The following is a 14,983-nucleotide window of genomic DNA, read 5'->3' as shown; positions in this document are numbered from 1 at the left end:
ATTTTGGTGATCCATGACCCTCTGGCTTAAGAAATTTCTCCTCACCTCTGTTTTAAATGGGTACCCTCTAATTCTAAGACTGTGCCCTCTTGTCCTGGACTCATCCACCAAGGGAAACATCTTATTCATATCTACTCTGTCCAACCCTTTCAGCGTTCAAAATATTTCTATGCAATTCCCTCTCATTCTTCTGTACTCAAATGAATATAGTCCGAGAGCCGATTAAACTCTCCTCATACGTTAGCCCTTGCATTCTTCATAAATCTTTCCTATAAAGACTTGGACCACTAAAAGAGACTTTATTTTTGTAATACCATATTCCAACTAATTGATCTGTAAATGGCATGTACTAACTATATAAAGTTTTATGCAGATGAAATAGTGAATACAATAGACTGCAGATAAGCTCTTATTTTACATATTCATAAACATACAAAGGACTCATAGTGTTTTGCACAGGAAAGCCCTGATAATCAAACCATGTAGCTTAACTTGACTGATCCCCCAGAGTCTGCAACCCTCGTGGTATGCTGCCCAGTATAGGCACTGCCATCTTGGGCACAGACCTCCCTAGTTGCAAGATTTAACAAATAACATTGTCAGCCACTCTAACAGGCTGTTTAATGCTTTTGCAGAGCTGTTGGCATCAGCAGCGGGTACTGGGATCCTGCAGAGCTCCTCGCTTTCCTGGGTCCTCACCAGTTGGCAGCACTGCCGTTACTGCAGCTTTGGAAGTCTGCTTTTTTGTTTGCAGTGATCTCTCTCCCTCCAAACCTCCTTTCAAGAGTTTATGGCATATCTTGAAATTCTTGCTCTTTGGCTTAATACTACAAAAATATGACCGTTTATTTTCTGTGTTATTGGAAAGAAACAGTCATTCTCTTGTAAACATTTAAAGCTTGATGTGCTAGAACTTGACTAGAGAATTTTCCCCCTTACTTTCCTGGAAAGTATCAATGTGTGTTGTTCCCTTTGCTGCCGACATCATCTTTAGCAACATGAACCATTCTGGAACCATTCCGAACTCTAGCAATCCTTGAAAGATCACTACTAACATGTTCACATTCTCTCAGCTATCCCTTTCAAAGCCATGGGCTGGAGTACATCAGGTCCAGATGACTAATTCACTTTCAGTTTACCAAGCACCTTCTCCTTAGTAATAGTGAGTACTCACCCTTCTTAACCAATTCAAATTTCTGTACGTCGCTGGTGCCTTCCACTGACGCAAAATACTTATCAGTTCATCTATCATTTCTTTTCTTTGTTCTCCATTACTACTTCTCCGGTATAATTTTCTAGTGGTCTAATGTCTACTCTTACCTCTCTTTCACTTTTTATATATCTGGAAGTACTTTTGGTATTCCTCTTTTATATTTTTGGCTCACTTACTTTCTCTTTCATCTTTTCTCCCCTTATTGCTTTTTTTTTAAGTTGTCTCCTGTTGGTTTTCATAAGCCACCCAATCCTTTGACCTCCCAGTAATTTTTGCAATACACTATGCCCACTCTTTTGCTTTTATGCTGACTTTAACACCCCTATCAGCTACAATTGGCCACAGTTCCCTTCTTTTTCTTCAGGATAAAACCATCATACATCTCCTGAATTACTCTCAGAAACTCCTGATATTTTTGCTGCAGCATTTTCCCTGCTGATCAATTTTGGCCAGCTCCTCTCCCATGCCTCTAATTGCCTTTACTCAACTGTAATACCAATGCAATCAATTTTAATTTCTCCCACTCAAACTGCAGAGCAAATTCTATCATATTATGATCAGTGGCTCCTCAAAGTTCCTTTACCTTAAGTTCCCTTAACAAATCTGATCCATTGCATAGCACCAAATCCAGGATTGACTTTTCCTTAATTGGCTCAACCACAGGGTGTTCTAAAAAGTAATCTCGTAGGCATTCCACAAATTCCTCCTCTTGTGATCAAGTGGCAATCTGATTTTCTCTGTCAACCTGCATAATGAAGTTCCCTGTAACCACTGTACGTTGCTTTTCTTGCATGCCTTCTCTAACTCCTGTTGTTATTTGTACCCCACATCCTAGTTGCTATTTGGAGGCCTGTTAACAACTCCCATCAAGGTCTTTTTACCCTTGCAATTTCTCAATTATACCCACAGGGGTTCCACATCTTCTGATCCAAAGGATTAGGATTCATTTTGGTTTTTTTACTTAAATAGACATCCCATCCTCCTGCCCGACTTTTCTATTGGATGCATATCCTTGGATGTTTCCTAGCTATGACCCTCCATTATGCTCACATCATACCTGCGAATTTCTAGCTGTTGCTTTAAGCTCATCTGCCTTGTTTCATGCACTGCAGTTCTGTATTCACCAACCTTCTTACACTTGTCTCCGTATTGCTGGAGGTTAAAGTCTTATCCATTTTAAACATTGTCCTTTTTTTCCCTGAAGATTTCAATAATCTCACCTGAGCATTCCTTCCCTTTTGGCTTATCCAAACTTTTCCTATCTGTTGAACCCATCCCACCCTACTAATTAGTTTAAAGCCCTACCCACAGCCCCAGTTACAGAATATGATTCACCAGGACTCTGGTCCCAGTATGGCTCAGGTCCAGCACATTCCACCAGAACTCCCTCCTTCCAATCAAGTTTAGGTTTATTGCAATATGAACCAAGATGCAGTAAAAGAGGTTGTTTTGCAAGATAGTACATGGGAAAGGCAACATGGTCTTATTATTTGGAGGTTCATTCCAGAGCCTGATACAATAGCTGAAAGAAGTTGCCCTTGTATTTGGTAGCAAGTAATCACATAGTTATGACGGGAGAGAAGTGAAGAGATATAGCCAGAGTAAAATGAGTTTTTTAGTATGTTGGCTATCTTTCCAAGGCACTGGGAGTTATAGTTTGAGTAGATGGCAGGGAGGATAACCTGAGCTGCAATCACAACCAAAGAAGAGGTACAAGGACTGCCTAAAGAAATCTCTTGGTGCCTGCCACATTGACCACCGCCAGTGGGCTGATATCGCCTTTACAGTCTTGGGCAGAGCAGTTCCTGTACCATGCAGGAATGGACTTTGGTAGGTTGCTTTCAATGAAACACCTGTAGCAATGAAGGGACACAGGTGACATCCCGAATTTTCTCAGGCTTCTGAGGAACTAGAGGCACTGATGCACTTTCTTGGCCATTGCATCAACATAGGTGGACCAGGATAAGCTAAAAGAGATGTTTATCCCTCGGAACTTGAAGATGTCTGCTAATCTCCACCTCAGATGCAAATATCGATGCAGACTGGGGAGTGAGTTCCGCTCCTCTTCTGGAAGTCTGTAACCTGGTCCTTGATCTTGGTAACACTGACGGAGAATTTTTTGTCTTGGCACCAAGTCACGAGTCCCTCTATCTCCCTTCTGTACTCAGACTCGCCATTGTTCGAGATCCTACTGACAACGGCAGTATCATCCTCAAATGTAATGCCTAAGTTAAATAGTTAACATCATGTGATAGTACAGATCTATCACCAATGTACATAGTGTATATAGTTACTGTATCTAGACTGTGCTTACAGCGATTGGCTGAGAGCTAAGCCACACCTATAGTTTGGGCCTTAAAGGGTTGTGTCCCTAGCCAGGTCGGATCATTCCGGACTGGTCGGCCACCTGTGAAGAGCTCCGGTCTTTTGCTAATAAAAGCCTTGGTTTGGATCAACAAGTCTTTGGTTCTTTCGACGAGCTCTACAATTTTATTAGCAAAAGACCGGAGCTCTTCACAGGTGGCCGACCAGTCCGGAATGATCCGACCTGGCTAGGGACACAACCCTTTAAGGCCCAAACAATAGGTGTGGCTTAGCTCTCAGCCAATCGCTGTAAGCACAGTCTAGATACAGTAACTATATACACTATGTACATTGGTGATAGATCTGTACTATCACACATCAATAGCTTAACATCAATCTGGGGCATTGGATGAAATATGGCAGGCACAACAGTCTGTTTTAGGGTGAACAAACACTGCATGCTTCCAGGAAATGAGGTTTTTTTTAATGAATTCAACAAAAGGTTAGTTATTCTTAGCAGAATTCTTTCACTATTCTTTTGCCTAAATTGCCCTCAAAACCTTCTCCTCCTATGGTAACACAGTATCCATAGAAAGTAAAGGGTAACCAACAAATAAGTATGAAATGAAACACAAAAGTCTGCAAATGCAAAGATTGTTGAAGAAACTCAGCAGGTCACACAGTGTACTTTATCTTTCTTCTTTGGCTTGGCTTCACAGATGACGATTAATGGAGTGGTAATGTCCTCGTCAGCTGCAGGCTCGTTTGTGGCTGACAAGTCCGATGCAGGACAGGCAGACAAGGTTGCAGTGGTTGCAAGGGAAAATTGGTTGGTTGGGGTTGAATGTTGGGTTTTTCCTCCTTTGTCTTTTGTCAGTGAAGTGGGCTCTGCGGTCTTCTTCAAAGGAGGTTGCTGCCTGCCAAACTGTGAGGCGCCAAGATGCACGGTTTGAGGCGATATCAGCCCACTGGCGGTGGTCAATGTGGCAGGCACCAAGAGATTTCTTTAGGCAGTCCTTGTACCTCTTCTTTGGTACACCTCTGTCTCGGTAGCCAGTGGAGAGCTCACCATATAACACGATCTTGGGAAGGCGATGGTCCTCCATTCTGGAGACGTGACCTACCCAGCACAGTTGGATCTTCATCAGCGTGGATTCGATGCTGTCGGCCTCTGCCATCTTGAGAACTTCGATGTTGGTGATGAAGTTGCTCCAATGAATGTTGAGGATGGAGCGGAGACAACGCTGGTGGAAGCGTTCAAGGAGCCGTAGGTGATTCCGGTAGAGGACCCATGATTCAGAGCCGAACAGGAGTGTGGGTATGACAACGGCTCTGTATACGCTAATCTTTGTGAGGTTTTTCAGTTGGTTGTTTTTCCAGACTCTTTTGTGTAGTCTTCCAAAGGCGCTATTTGCCTTGGCGAGTCTGTTGTCTATCTCGTTGTTGATCCTAGCATCCGATGAAATGGTGCAGCCGAGATAGGTAAACTGGTTGACTGTTTTGAGTTTTGTGTGCCCGATGGAGATGTGGGGGGCTGGTAGTCATGGTGGGGAGCTGGCTGATGGAGGATCTCAGTTTTCTTCAGGCTGACTTCCAGGCCAAACATTTTGGCAGTTTCTGCAAAACAGGACGTCAAGCGCTGAAGAGCTGGCTCTGAATGGGCAACTAAAGTGGCATCGTCTGCAAAGAGTAGTTCACGGACAAGTTGCTCTTGTGTCTTGGTGTGAGCTTGCAGGCGCCTCAGATTGAAGAGACTGCCATCCGTGCGGTACCAGGTGTAAACAGCGTCTTCATTGTTGAGGTCTTTCATGGCTTGTTTCAGCATCATGCTGAAGAAGATTGAAAAGAGGGTTGGTGTGAGAACGCAGCCTTGCTTCACGCCATTGTTAATGGAGAATGGTTCAGAAAGCTCATTGCTGTATCTGACCTGACCTTGTTGGTTTTCATGCAGTTGGATAACCATGTTGAGGATCGTTTATATAGCAAAGATAAAGATACATACCCAACATTTCAGGCCTATCATCAAGGTATAAGCAAAATGTAGACAGGCATCTAAATAAAATTGTGGGGGGAGGAGCACAGACACACAGGCAAGAGGCAATAGGTGGATAAGACCATAAAACATAAGAGTAGAAATAGGCCATTTAATCATGAGCTGACTCATTTTCCCCACTCAGTCTCCACCTTAAATACATCCAATGATCTGGCCTCCACAACCACCTGTGGCAACAGATTCCATAGGTTAACCACCCTCTGGCTGATAAAAATTCCGACTCATCTCTGTTCTAAGCAGACCCCTTCAATCCTGAAGTTGTGTCCGCTTGTCCTTGACTCTCCCACCATGGGAAACAGCATTTCTACATCTACTCTGTCAACCCCTTTCAACATTTGAAATGTTTCAATGAGATACCCCCTCATTCTCCTAAATTCCAATGAGTAAAGGAGGGAGGGCACAAGGGAAAACAAGGAAAATGGGGATAGCTCTGTGAATGGAGAGAGAAGGGGTAGAAAGCTGGAGGAAAGAAGACAGAGGAAACGGGAAGTTTGGGAGAACAGTTGATGTTACTGCCATCCTGTTGGAGAGTGCCCAGACAGAATATTAGGTGTTGCTCCTCCAATTGACAGGTGGCCCTGGTTTGGCAGTTCATGAAGCCTTAGATCTGTCAGCATGGGGGTGGGCACAGAATTTAAATAATTGGCTACTGGGAGATCTCTGTCATTGATGTCACTGACAAAATGAAGGTACTCAGAGAAATGATCTCCCAGTCTGAGTCCAATCTCTCTGATGTGGAGAAGGCCATCCAGGGAGCACCAAATACAGGAGATGATTCCTGCAAATTTACAAGTGAAGCGCTGCTTCACTTGGAAAGAGGGGAGAGGTGTGGGTGCAAGTGTGGCACTTCCTATGTTCACAGGGAAAGGTGCCAAGGAGGCAATTAATGGGAAGCGACGAATCCAAATCAGAATTTATTGTCCTGAAATTTGTTGTTTTGCGGAACCTCACAGTGCAAATATTGCTATAAAATTACATTTAAAAGTAAATAAATTAACGTAAAAGTAAGAAAAATTGAGTTAGTGTCTCAGGTTCATTATCCATTCGGAAATATGATGGGGAAGAAGCTGTTCTTGTGCTGCTGGGTGTTCGTCTTCAGGCTGCTGTACCTTATTCCCAATTGTAGCAGTGTGAAGCAGGCATGGCCTGTATGTAGAGGGTCCTTGAGCTTGAGAATAGAGGCTGTTTTCTTATGACACTGCCTCTTGTAGATGCCCTTGATGGAGTGGAAACTGATGCACGTGATGCCACTAGCTGAGTTCACAAATATCTGTAGTTTTTTTCTTATCCTGTGCATTGGCATCTCCCCTCCACACCAGACAGTGTTGCAACCAATCAAAATGCTCTCCATGGTACACCTGTAGAAATTTGCAAGAGCCTTCAGTGACATACAAATCTAACCAAGTATAGCTACTGGCGACCCTTCTTCATAACTGCATTGACATGGAAGCCCCAGGATGGATCCTCAGAGATCTTTCCTATAGTATGGTGACCACAACAGAACACAACTTGAAGGTCTTAACCCTTTCCACTAATGACTCCGCAATGAGGACTGGTTCGTGTTCTCCCAATTTCCCCTTCCAGAATGCCACAATCAGTTCCTTGGTTTTGCTAACATCAATGCAAGGTTGTTGTGGCACCAATCAACCAGCTGATATACCATATATTTCAGCATATAAGTTGACCAGCAGACAAATCAATCCGCCGTCCCCCCTTTTCAGCCTTATTTTAAGGATTTTTTAAAAAATCATATATTGGGCGTATGTCTACCCCAAAAATCGCGATGCTTGAGATGTTGCTCGTTTGTCGGCATACAAATTGATTCCCAAAAATCGCGATGATTGATCTGCTTGCCGTTGGCTGGAGATGATTGTTATGGAGGCGCCATCAAAACGATGAAAGTATGAAGTGAGTTTTAAAGTGATAGAAATGACCAAGCAAATCAACAACTCAGCTGCTGCAAGGAAATTTAATATATATGAGAAGTTGGTAAGAGATTGGAGGAAGAAAGAAGAGACTTGAAGAAAAATACCAAAAGGCAATGTTCAATGAGAAGAGGAATCACTCATTGGCCAGAGTTGGCAAATCACATTGCAGAATGAATACATGAACAGAGGCAAGATTGCTACATAGTCACTCGAAATAAAATAAGAACATTTGCACTGAAGTGGGCAAAGTGGCACCCAGACCTCAGTAAAGATTTTGAAGCTGGTGCAATCGTTTCATAAACAGGAAAAATCTGGTATTACGAAAAAAAACTTGTTCAGAAATTACCAAAAGATCTTGATCATAAAGTTGTACGTTTTCACTAATTTATTATACGTAACCAGCAGAAACACCAGTTTGCATTGGAAAATATTGGAAACACAGATAAAACCCCCAAGAATTCCAACATGATAGGAAATAAAACAGTGGAATGTAAAGGTATGAAAACTGTGCAAACCAGAAGTACAGGCCATGAAATGAACAGGTTTACCACGCATTCAATTTGCCATAGCTGCTGACCCCATTAACGCTTCCTAATTTAAATTCAATTCAATAATATCAATTAAATTTACTCAGCATAATCATTTTTATAATGGTATTATTTCTGAGGTACTCCACGTCTTCAAGAGATTGAACAATATTTCAACACAATGCAGCAACTTGTGAAAAAATACAAGGTCATAATCTTTATTTGCTTTGGATGGAAACAGAGCATTTACCAAACCTGAGGAAAAAAATTACTACATTTTCATTATAAATATTATAAATTGGTATTCACAATAATAAGGTCAAGTCACTGCAATTTGCCGTAAAATAAAAATTGTCAATTCATTGCCAATTTTGGCTTGACAAGTGAAATGAAGAGTTTGGCTCTTCAAGTGCTTTCATTGACTTTGTTCCCTAATGTGTCCTCAATCAGTGAGATCAATATGAATGCTTCTTTAGCTTTGAACACAGAAGACAAAATGTCCTCAACATCATATAAACTAACTACATTTGAAATGCAACCATACTCCTTCTCTCCTTCATATCACTTGCCCTTGGACTCCAGGTTGAGGTTTGGAGCAAGTCAGACTTGAGTTTGCCTATTTCTATCTCTGTAATGCTTCAAGATTCTGCTGCTGGCTCAACATTCACCTATACTTTTGTCATTTATTGACTTGACTAGCCTGATAATTACAACGTCCCAGATGCACATCATTCCTTTATTATCCCAATTAAATGACATCTTAGTTTTAACATTTTCATTCTTACTCAAAAATTGCTTAATGCCTTCATGTAGCCTTTTTCCATCATCTTCACCAGCTTTCCAAAATATCTGCACAAATCTAATTCTGCCCTCTTGAACCTTCACAAATGTAATCAATCCATATTTACTGGCTTGTTCTTTGGTCAATAGAGCATTAAGGTTTTGAATTCCTTCCCAAAACTTTTTTAAAATGTATTGCTCCTTCTACCTTTAAAAGAATTCTTCTAACCATTAGGAAAGAGGTATAGATGCCACAAGATTTGTACCATCAGGTTCAGGAACAGTTGCTACCCCTCCACCATCAGACTCCTCAACAACAAACTCAATCAGAGACTCACTTATTTTGCACATTATTTATTATTGAATATTTATTTTCTGTATTGCACAGCTTGCTTGCACTTTTTCTTTGTTTAGATTTCTGTCTTTTATAAATTTATCTTTTCTTGAGTACAGTTTTTTTGCACTCCCAATAAGTAGAAATTAAGTATAGCCCACAGGAAGAGGAATCTTAGGGTTGTATGTGGTGTCATGTATGTACTCTGACAATAAATCTGAACTTTCAAGTTTTAACCAACCTTTCTGACCACAATTTTGGTTTTTGTCACTTTTCTTTTTGTCTAAAAACAAACTTCTTCAGTGCATTCAGACATTTGACAACATTGTAGGGGTGGAAAATAAGGAGTTTGTGATTGTCAGTTTCTATTTAAATGAATATAAAATTGTAAGCAAACTATGCTACCAGGACATGCACTATTTCCTATTAGCTGCACGCATAGCAGTGAATTCCTCTTACCCATCTACTTCGTCAAAATTTAGATGTTCATCAACAGGGTTGTAACACACAACCTGCAGTTGAAAAACCTCATTTTAACTAACAAAATCAAACAATAAAAATTACTAAGATCAACTAAAATTATGATAATTGAGAGCCAGCTAATCTGATAACAGATTCTAGTTCTTATTGAAACTAGCCTTGTGAACAGCTGATTCTTTAGTTTCACTCACACAGCTTATATGAAATGATACTGTCTCAAATTATCTCATAAAACAGGGCAGCAATGGTGTGGCATAATTAGTTGACTCTTATGCCTCTGGGAAAACCATCCAGCTTTCAAATTTCTGACTGCTGTTCTGTGACACCTGCTGCATGTTTGGATGTTGAACAAGTGGAGGATCAGGCTCTGATGCTTCCGACACAATTTCTTGTTGGCACTTGCTGTCTAAACTCACATAAACTTGGATCTGTCCCAGAAACCTGCAGATGCTAATGGAACCATGAGCTGCCACCTGCAGAGGTGAAGGGGAGAAAATTAGGGGAGAGTGGGATGAGAATAGGATTGAATGTCCAATCATGCTTCTGTGTTTATATTTATATTTGTGCCATTTTTTTGCAAATAAAGAACAATTATTAAATTGCAGAGTTAAGTAAATCTAATTACAGCAGCTTTGTAGGAACTCAATTGGAATTTACATTCTTTAGAGAAAGAGCTATTGAGCCAAATTCCCTTCTGTCTGGTGTACAGCTGAGGACAACTGAGCCTGACTAATATCAGTCATGTATTTGTGTCTACATAAGTGCTTCAAATATTTTCGATGATGGGCTCATCTTCTTAGATATTGGAAGTACAATACCTAACATGACAAAAAAAAATGTTCATTTTACTTTTTGCAAAAAAGTTCAATTGAAAACTAAAGTTTATGGAATAGAGGCAAGGAATACTGCTTAAATGCTTGCAAATTGTATTGAAGAGTCAGTTATTTTAGTTGCTGTTTTACATTTATTATGCAAGAACCGAGGATGAATGGAATACATTTTATAATGGAGAAGAAGAAATCAACCTGAATCAGGATTTTGAGATATCCTAGCGCACAGTGCTACATTTTGCCTTAAGAAAGCACAGCACCTAAAAAAGTAGTGGAACAGAGACAGCTAATTAAGCTCACAGTGCTAGTGACTCAGGCATATCCTGATGTCTGGCACTGCTTGTGTAAAATTAAAGTGGGAAGAATAGTTTACAAGCGAAAATTAGTGAGGGAATAGGTTTACTCTCTGAGCTGGGACTGACTCAATGAATTGAATGACCCCCTTCAATGCCATAAGCATAAGCATGGAAATTTGTGCTCCACATGCCCAACAGCAACTTCCATTTGTACAATGGCATCTTTAGCCAAGGAGAAATCAAAGGTAAAAGTTTTAATATAGGAATAAAATATGAGTACATACCAATTTGTTTCCGGTAATAATCGATTGGAATTTTAGAGGCACTTGCATCTTTTCTTCCCATTATTGGTAATGAAACAGACCATCTATAAATATTTAAAAAAAAATCAATCCAAAAGATATTTTATGAAAAAGCTTAAATATTTGAAAAAAATACAGGTACTCCCTAACTTACGACCCTAATTGAGACTGAAGGATCAGTCGTATCTTGGAATGGACGCAGGTTCGAAATTTGCCTGCACACGTGGAGTTCCGAAGCCTCAAAGCAAACCTTTTAATCAAATCTTTTTTTTCATTGGAGATTTTTGTTGTATTTGACAAACTATAACAGGAATACTGAGCATGTAAGAGCCAAAATGTGCATACTTACCTTGTTACTCGCCGTTCCGGGGTTCATAGGCTGGGCGTGGCCTTCTTGATTCCTGTGCGCTTACACGAGTCTTCAGTTGGCAGATGTGCAGTTGGTTTGTGCGCAGTGGATTCACGTATTGGAATTCAGTAAATACATGCACGCTGGGTTCACACATTGGAGTTTGGTTGGCGCATGTGTGAGAATTAAGGGTGCAAATTCAATACCGTCTGGGTGCTTAACTCTCGCACATCTGCCATCCGAACGCCAATACACAAACCCACTGCACGTGTGCCAATTGAAGGCTCACGCATGTGCACAGGAATCAAGATGGCCGCGCCCAGCATATAGATTCTGAAACAGAGACTAACATTTTGGCTCTTACATGCCGTGTATCTGTTATAGTTTGTCAAATACAACATAAACAGCATAAATTTTATACTTTTTCTTATATATTGTAAAAAATTCAGGCGCATGTGCAGATAGACGCAAGTCGAGTAGGTCATAACTTGGGGAGTACCTGTAGTATAAATATTTAACATCAATTCCCACAACTACTATTTATTAATGATGTGCAAGATTTTCATTTCTGTAAACTGTATTCTCCATTAATAATCCAGGCCAGCCAATCTCAGCCTTTTTTGGTTCTGGCCATCTTCAGGCTCTGCTCAAAGTTCATGGGCCCCCTTCCCTGTAAAGCAGTCAAGTTTAGATGGTTTCTTCCATAATTCTCTCTTACCGATAACATAAAAAACATTAAAAATATTTTAAGATTTCAGTTAATGGTCCCCTTTAAATGTGTTGTGACCCCTAGTGTGTGTGTGTGTGGGGGGGTGGGGGGGGAGGGGGGGAGTGGTCTCCATTGAGAATGGTTCATCTAGGCTGAAACCCAGCATTTTATGAATCAATTTATGTATGGAAATGTCACTGGCAAGGCTAGAAGTTAATGAATAGAAATTTTAGTCCAATCATGAATAGTTATCTAAGATGGAGCCTATACAATACACCTGCAGCCCTTGTTTTCCTATGTGGTGGAAAACAGAATTCCATCAGGGACAGGAGGTATTCAAAAGGTGAGTTGCTTGCCATAGAATATACAGTCTTTGCCATCCTCTAGAAAAATGACACAAAAAAGTTGAGAATGAGGAGATTTGTTGATAAAAATGGCAGTGAATGTCATGAATTATTAATTTTGGTCAATAACAGAATAATCCACTGGAGAATGATGAGGTTAAAAAAGAGGAATTGCTGGGTCTTAAAAATATTCAGATAGGTAAGTACCTGGGACCAGATGTGATATACCCCAGAGTACTACAGGAAGAGATTGCTGAGATGTAGTTGATGATCTATGTGTCCTCCCTGGCTACTGGAGATGTGTCAGACGATTGGAGAATGGTAAATTTAGTCCCCTTGTTTAAGAAAGGTAAGAGAGAGAACCCTGGTAATCTCTTCACGCAGAGAATGGCAGGAGTGTGGAACAAGCTGCCAGCTGAATTGGTGAATGCAGGATCAATTTTGACATTTAATAAAATTTGGACTGGTACATGGATGGGAGGTATATGGTCTAGCTGTAGGTCAGTTGGTCTGGGCAAAATAATAGTTTGGCACAGATCAGAAAGGCCTGTTTCTGGACTGTAGTATTCTCTGAATCTATAGTTCTATAGACCAGTGAATCTTATGTCAGTGTTCGGCAAACTGAGGGACAGGATTTAAGAGCATTTAGAGAAACACAAGCTTCTTATGGATAGTCAGCATGGATTTGTGAGAGGCAGGACATGCCTCACAAGCCTAAATTAGTTATTTGAGGAGGGATCAAAAGAGATTGATGAAGGCAGGGCAGTCGATGTGGTGTACATAAATTTTAGTAAGGCATTTGAAAAGGTCATGAGAATGGGATGGGATTTATAGCAACTTGGCTGCTTAGATTCAGAACTGGCTTGCCTGCAGAAGATAGATAGGTAGTAGTAGTAGTACTACTACTAGACGGCGGCGGGTAGACGGCGGCGGCCCCGATACGGGCAGGAGCAAGGGGGAGACGGCGGCCCCGGCCTCGGTCGAGTGAGGCAGGCGGAGGCCCCGATACGGGCAGAGAGTTGGAGGCGGCGGCCCCAGTCCGGGCACAGGGAGAGCAGCAGCGGTCCCGGCCCCGGTCCGGGCGAAGGGTAGACGGCGGCGGCCCCGATACGGGCAGGAGCAAGGGGGAGACGGCGGCCCCGGCCTCGGTCGAGTGAGGCAGGCGGAGGCCCCGATACGGGCAGAGAGTTGGAGGCGGCGGCCCCAGTCCGGGCACAGGGAGAGCAGCAGCGGCCCCGGCCCCGGTCCGGGCGAAGAGTAGACGACGGCGGCCCCGATACGGGCAGGAGCAAGGGGGAGACGGCGGCCCCGGCCTCGGTCGAGTGGGGCAGGCGAAGGCCCTGATCCGGGCTGAGAGTGGGAGGCGGCGGCCCCAGTCCAGGCACAGGGTGAGCTGCGGCGGCCTCGGCTCCGGTCCGGGCAGTATGGACCGACCTAGGAGGGGAGGCAGGCCCCTCCAGCCCGGGTAAGAAACCTGCATAGGAGAAGGCCACTTCGTTATAAAACCTACGACCCAAGGACCTCGCTGCCACGTCCCAGCTTGCTTGGCCACGGCACACGAACCATGGGTGTAAAGGGTGGGGCCAGTACTGCGCGCACTGCACTCCACCTAAAAGCTCCTTTGCGCAGGCCCGAGGACAGGTCCACGTCCTCCCCCTCCACGTCCTCTCCCTCCACGTCCTCCCCCTCCACGTCCTCCCCCTCCACGTCCTCCCCCTCCACGTCCTCCCCCTCCACGTCCTCCCCCTCCACGTCCTCCCCCTCCACGTCCTCCCCCTCCACGTCCTCCCCCTCAAAAGATGCTCACAAATTCAAGCTAGCATGCTGGAACATCAGAACCATGCTAGACAAGGCTGACAGCCACCGACCTGAACGTCGGTCTGCCCTCATTGCACATGAACTCCTCAGACTTGACATCGACATAGCCGCTCTCAGTGAAGTCCGCCTGGCAGATGTAGGCAGCCTCCAAGAACGCGGCGCGGGCTACGCACTCTACTGGTCTGGCAAGCCTTCGGATGAACGACGCCTCTCTGGTGTAGGCTTCATGGTCAAGAGCTTCATTGCCTCCAAACTCAAAAACCTTCCGACAGGCCTCTCGGACCGAATCATGTCCATGCGACTCCCACTTCAAAACAAGCGTCACATCACCCTCATCAGTGTCTATGCTCCAACCCTCCAGGCGGAACCAGCAGAAAAGAACAAGTTCTACACCGACCTGCGCAACCTCATCCAACGTACCCCTACAGCCGACAAGGTTGTCATCCTGGGTGACTTCAACGCTCGTGTCGGCAAAGACTCAGAAACCTGGCCAGGAATCCTGGGCAAGCATGGCGTCGGCAAGTGCAACGACAATGGGCGCCTCCTGTTGGAGCTCTGCGCAGAACAGCAGCTTGTCATTACAAACACCCTTTTTCAGCAGAGGGACAGCCTTAAGACCACCTGGATGCATCCCCGATCCAAACACTGGCACCTCCTGGACTACATCCTGGTGCGAGAAAGTGACAAACGAGATGTGCTCCACACCAGGGTCATGC

The 14,983-nt window shown here is 43.2% G+C and overlaps 1 protein-coding gene across 3 annotated transcripts in view; it reads right to left on the bottom strand.

The window, feature by feature from the left end:
* triqk (triple QxxK/R motif containing) overlaps window positions 1-14,983 on the bottom strand; it is a 124,630-nt gene that overhangs the window by 78,297 nt on the left and 31,350 nt on the right. For all 3 annotated transcript variants that reach the window (XM_069921921.1, XM_069921923.1, XM_069921922.1), the window contains exon 2: window positions 11,030-11,112. In XM_069921921.1, the coding sequence (XP_069778022.1) occupies window positions 11,030-11,090 (61 nt within the window). In that variant the 5' untranslated portion in view covers window positions 11,091-11,112. The remainder of the gene's footprint in view (window positions 1-11,029; window positions 11,113-14,983) is intronic.

The sequence above is a fragment of the Narcine bancroftii genome, chromosome 2 (genome assembly GCF_036971445.1).
Source record: "Narcine bancroftii isolate sNarBan1 chromosome 2, sNarBan1.hap1, whole genome shotgun sequence".
NCBI lineage: Eukaryota > Metazoa > Chordata > Chondrichthyes > Torpediniformes > Narcinidae > Narcine > Narcine bancroftii.
The sequence above is the reverse complement of the archived record's forward strand: the minus strand, read 5'-3'. Positions and strand labels throughout refer to the sequence as shown.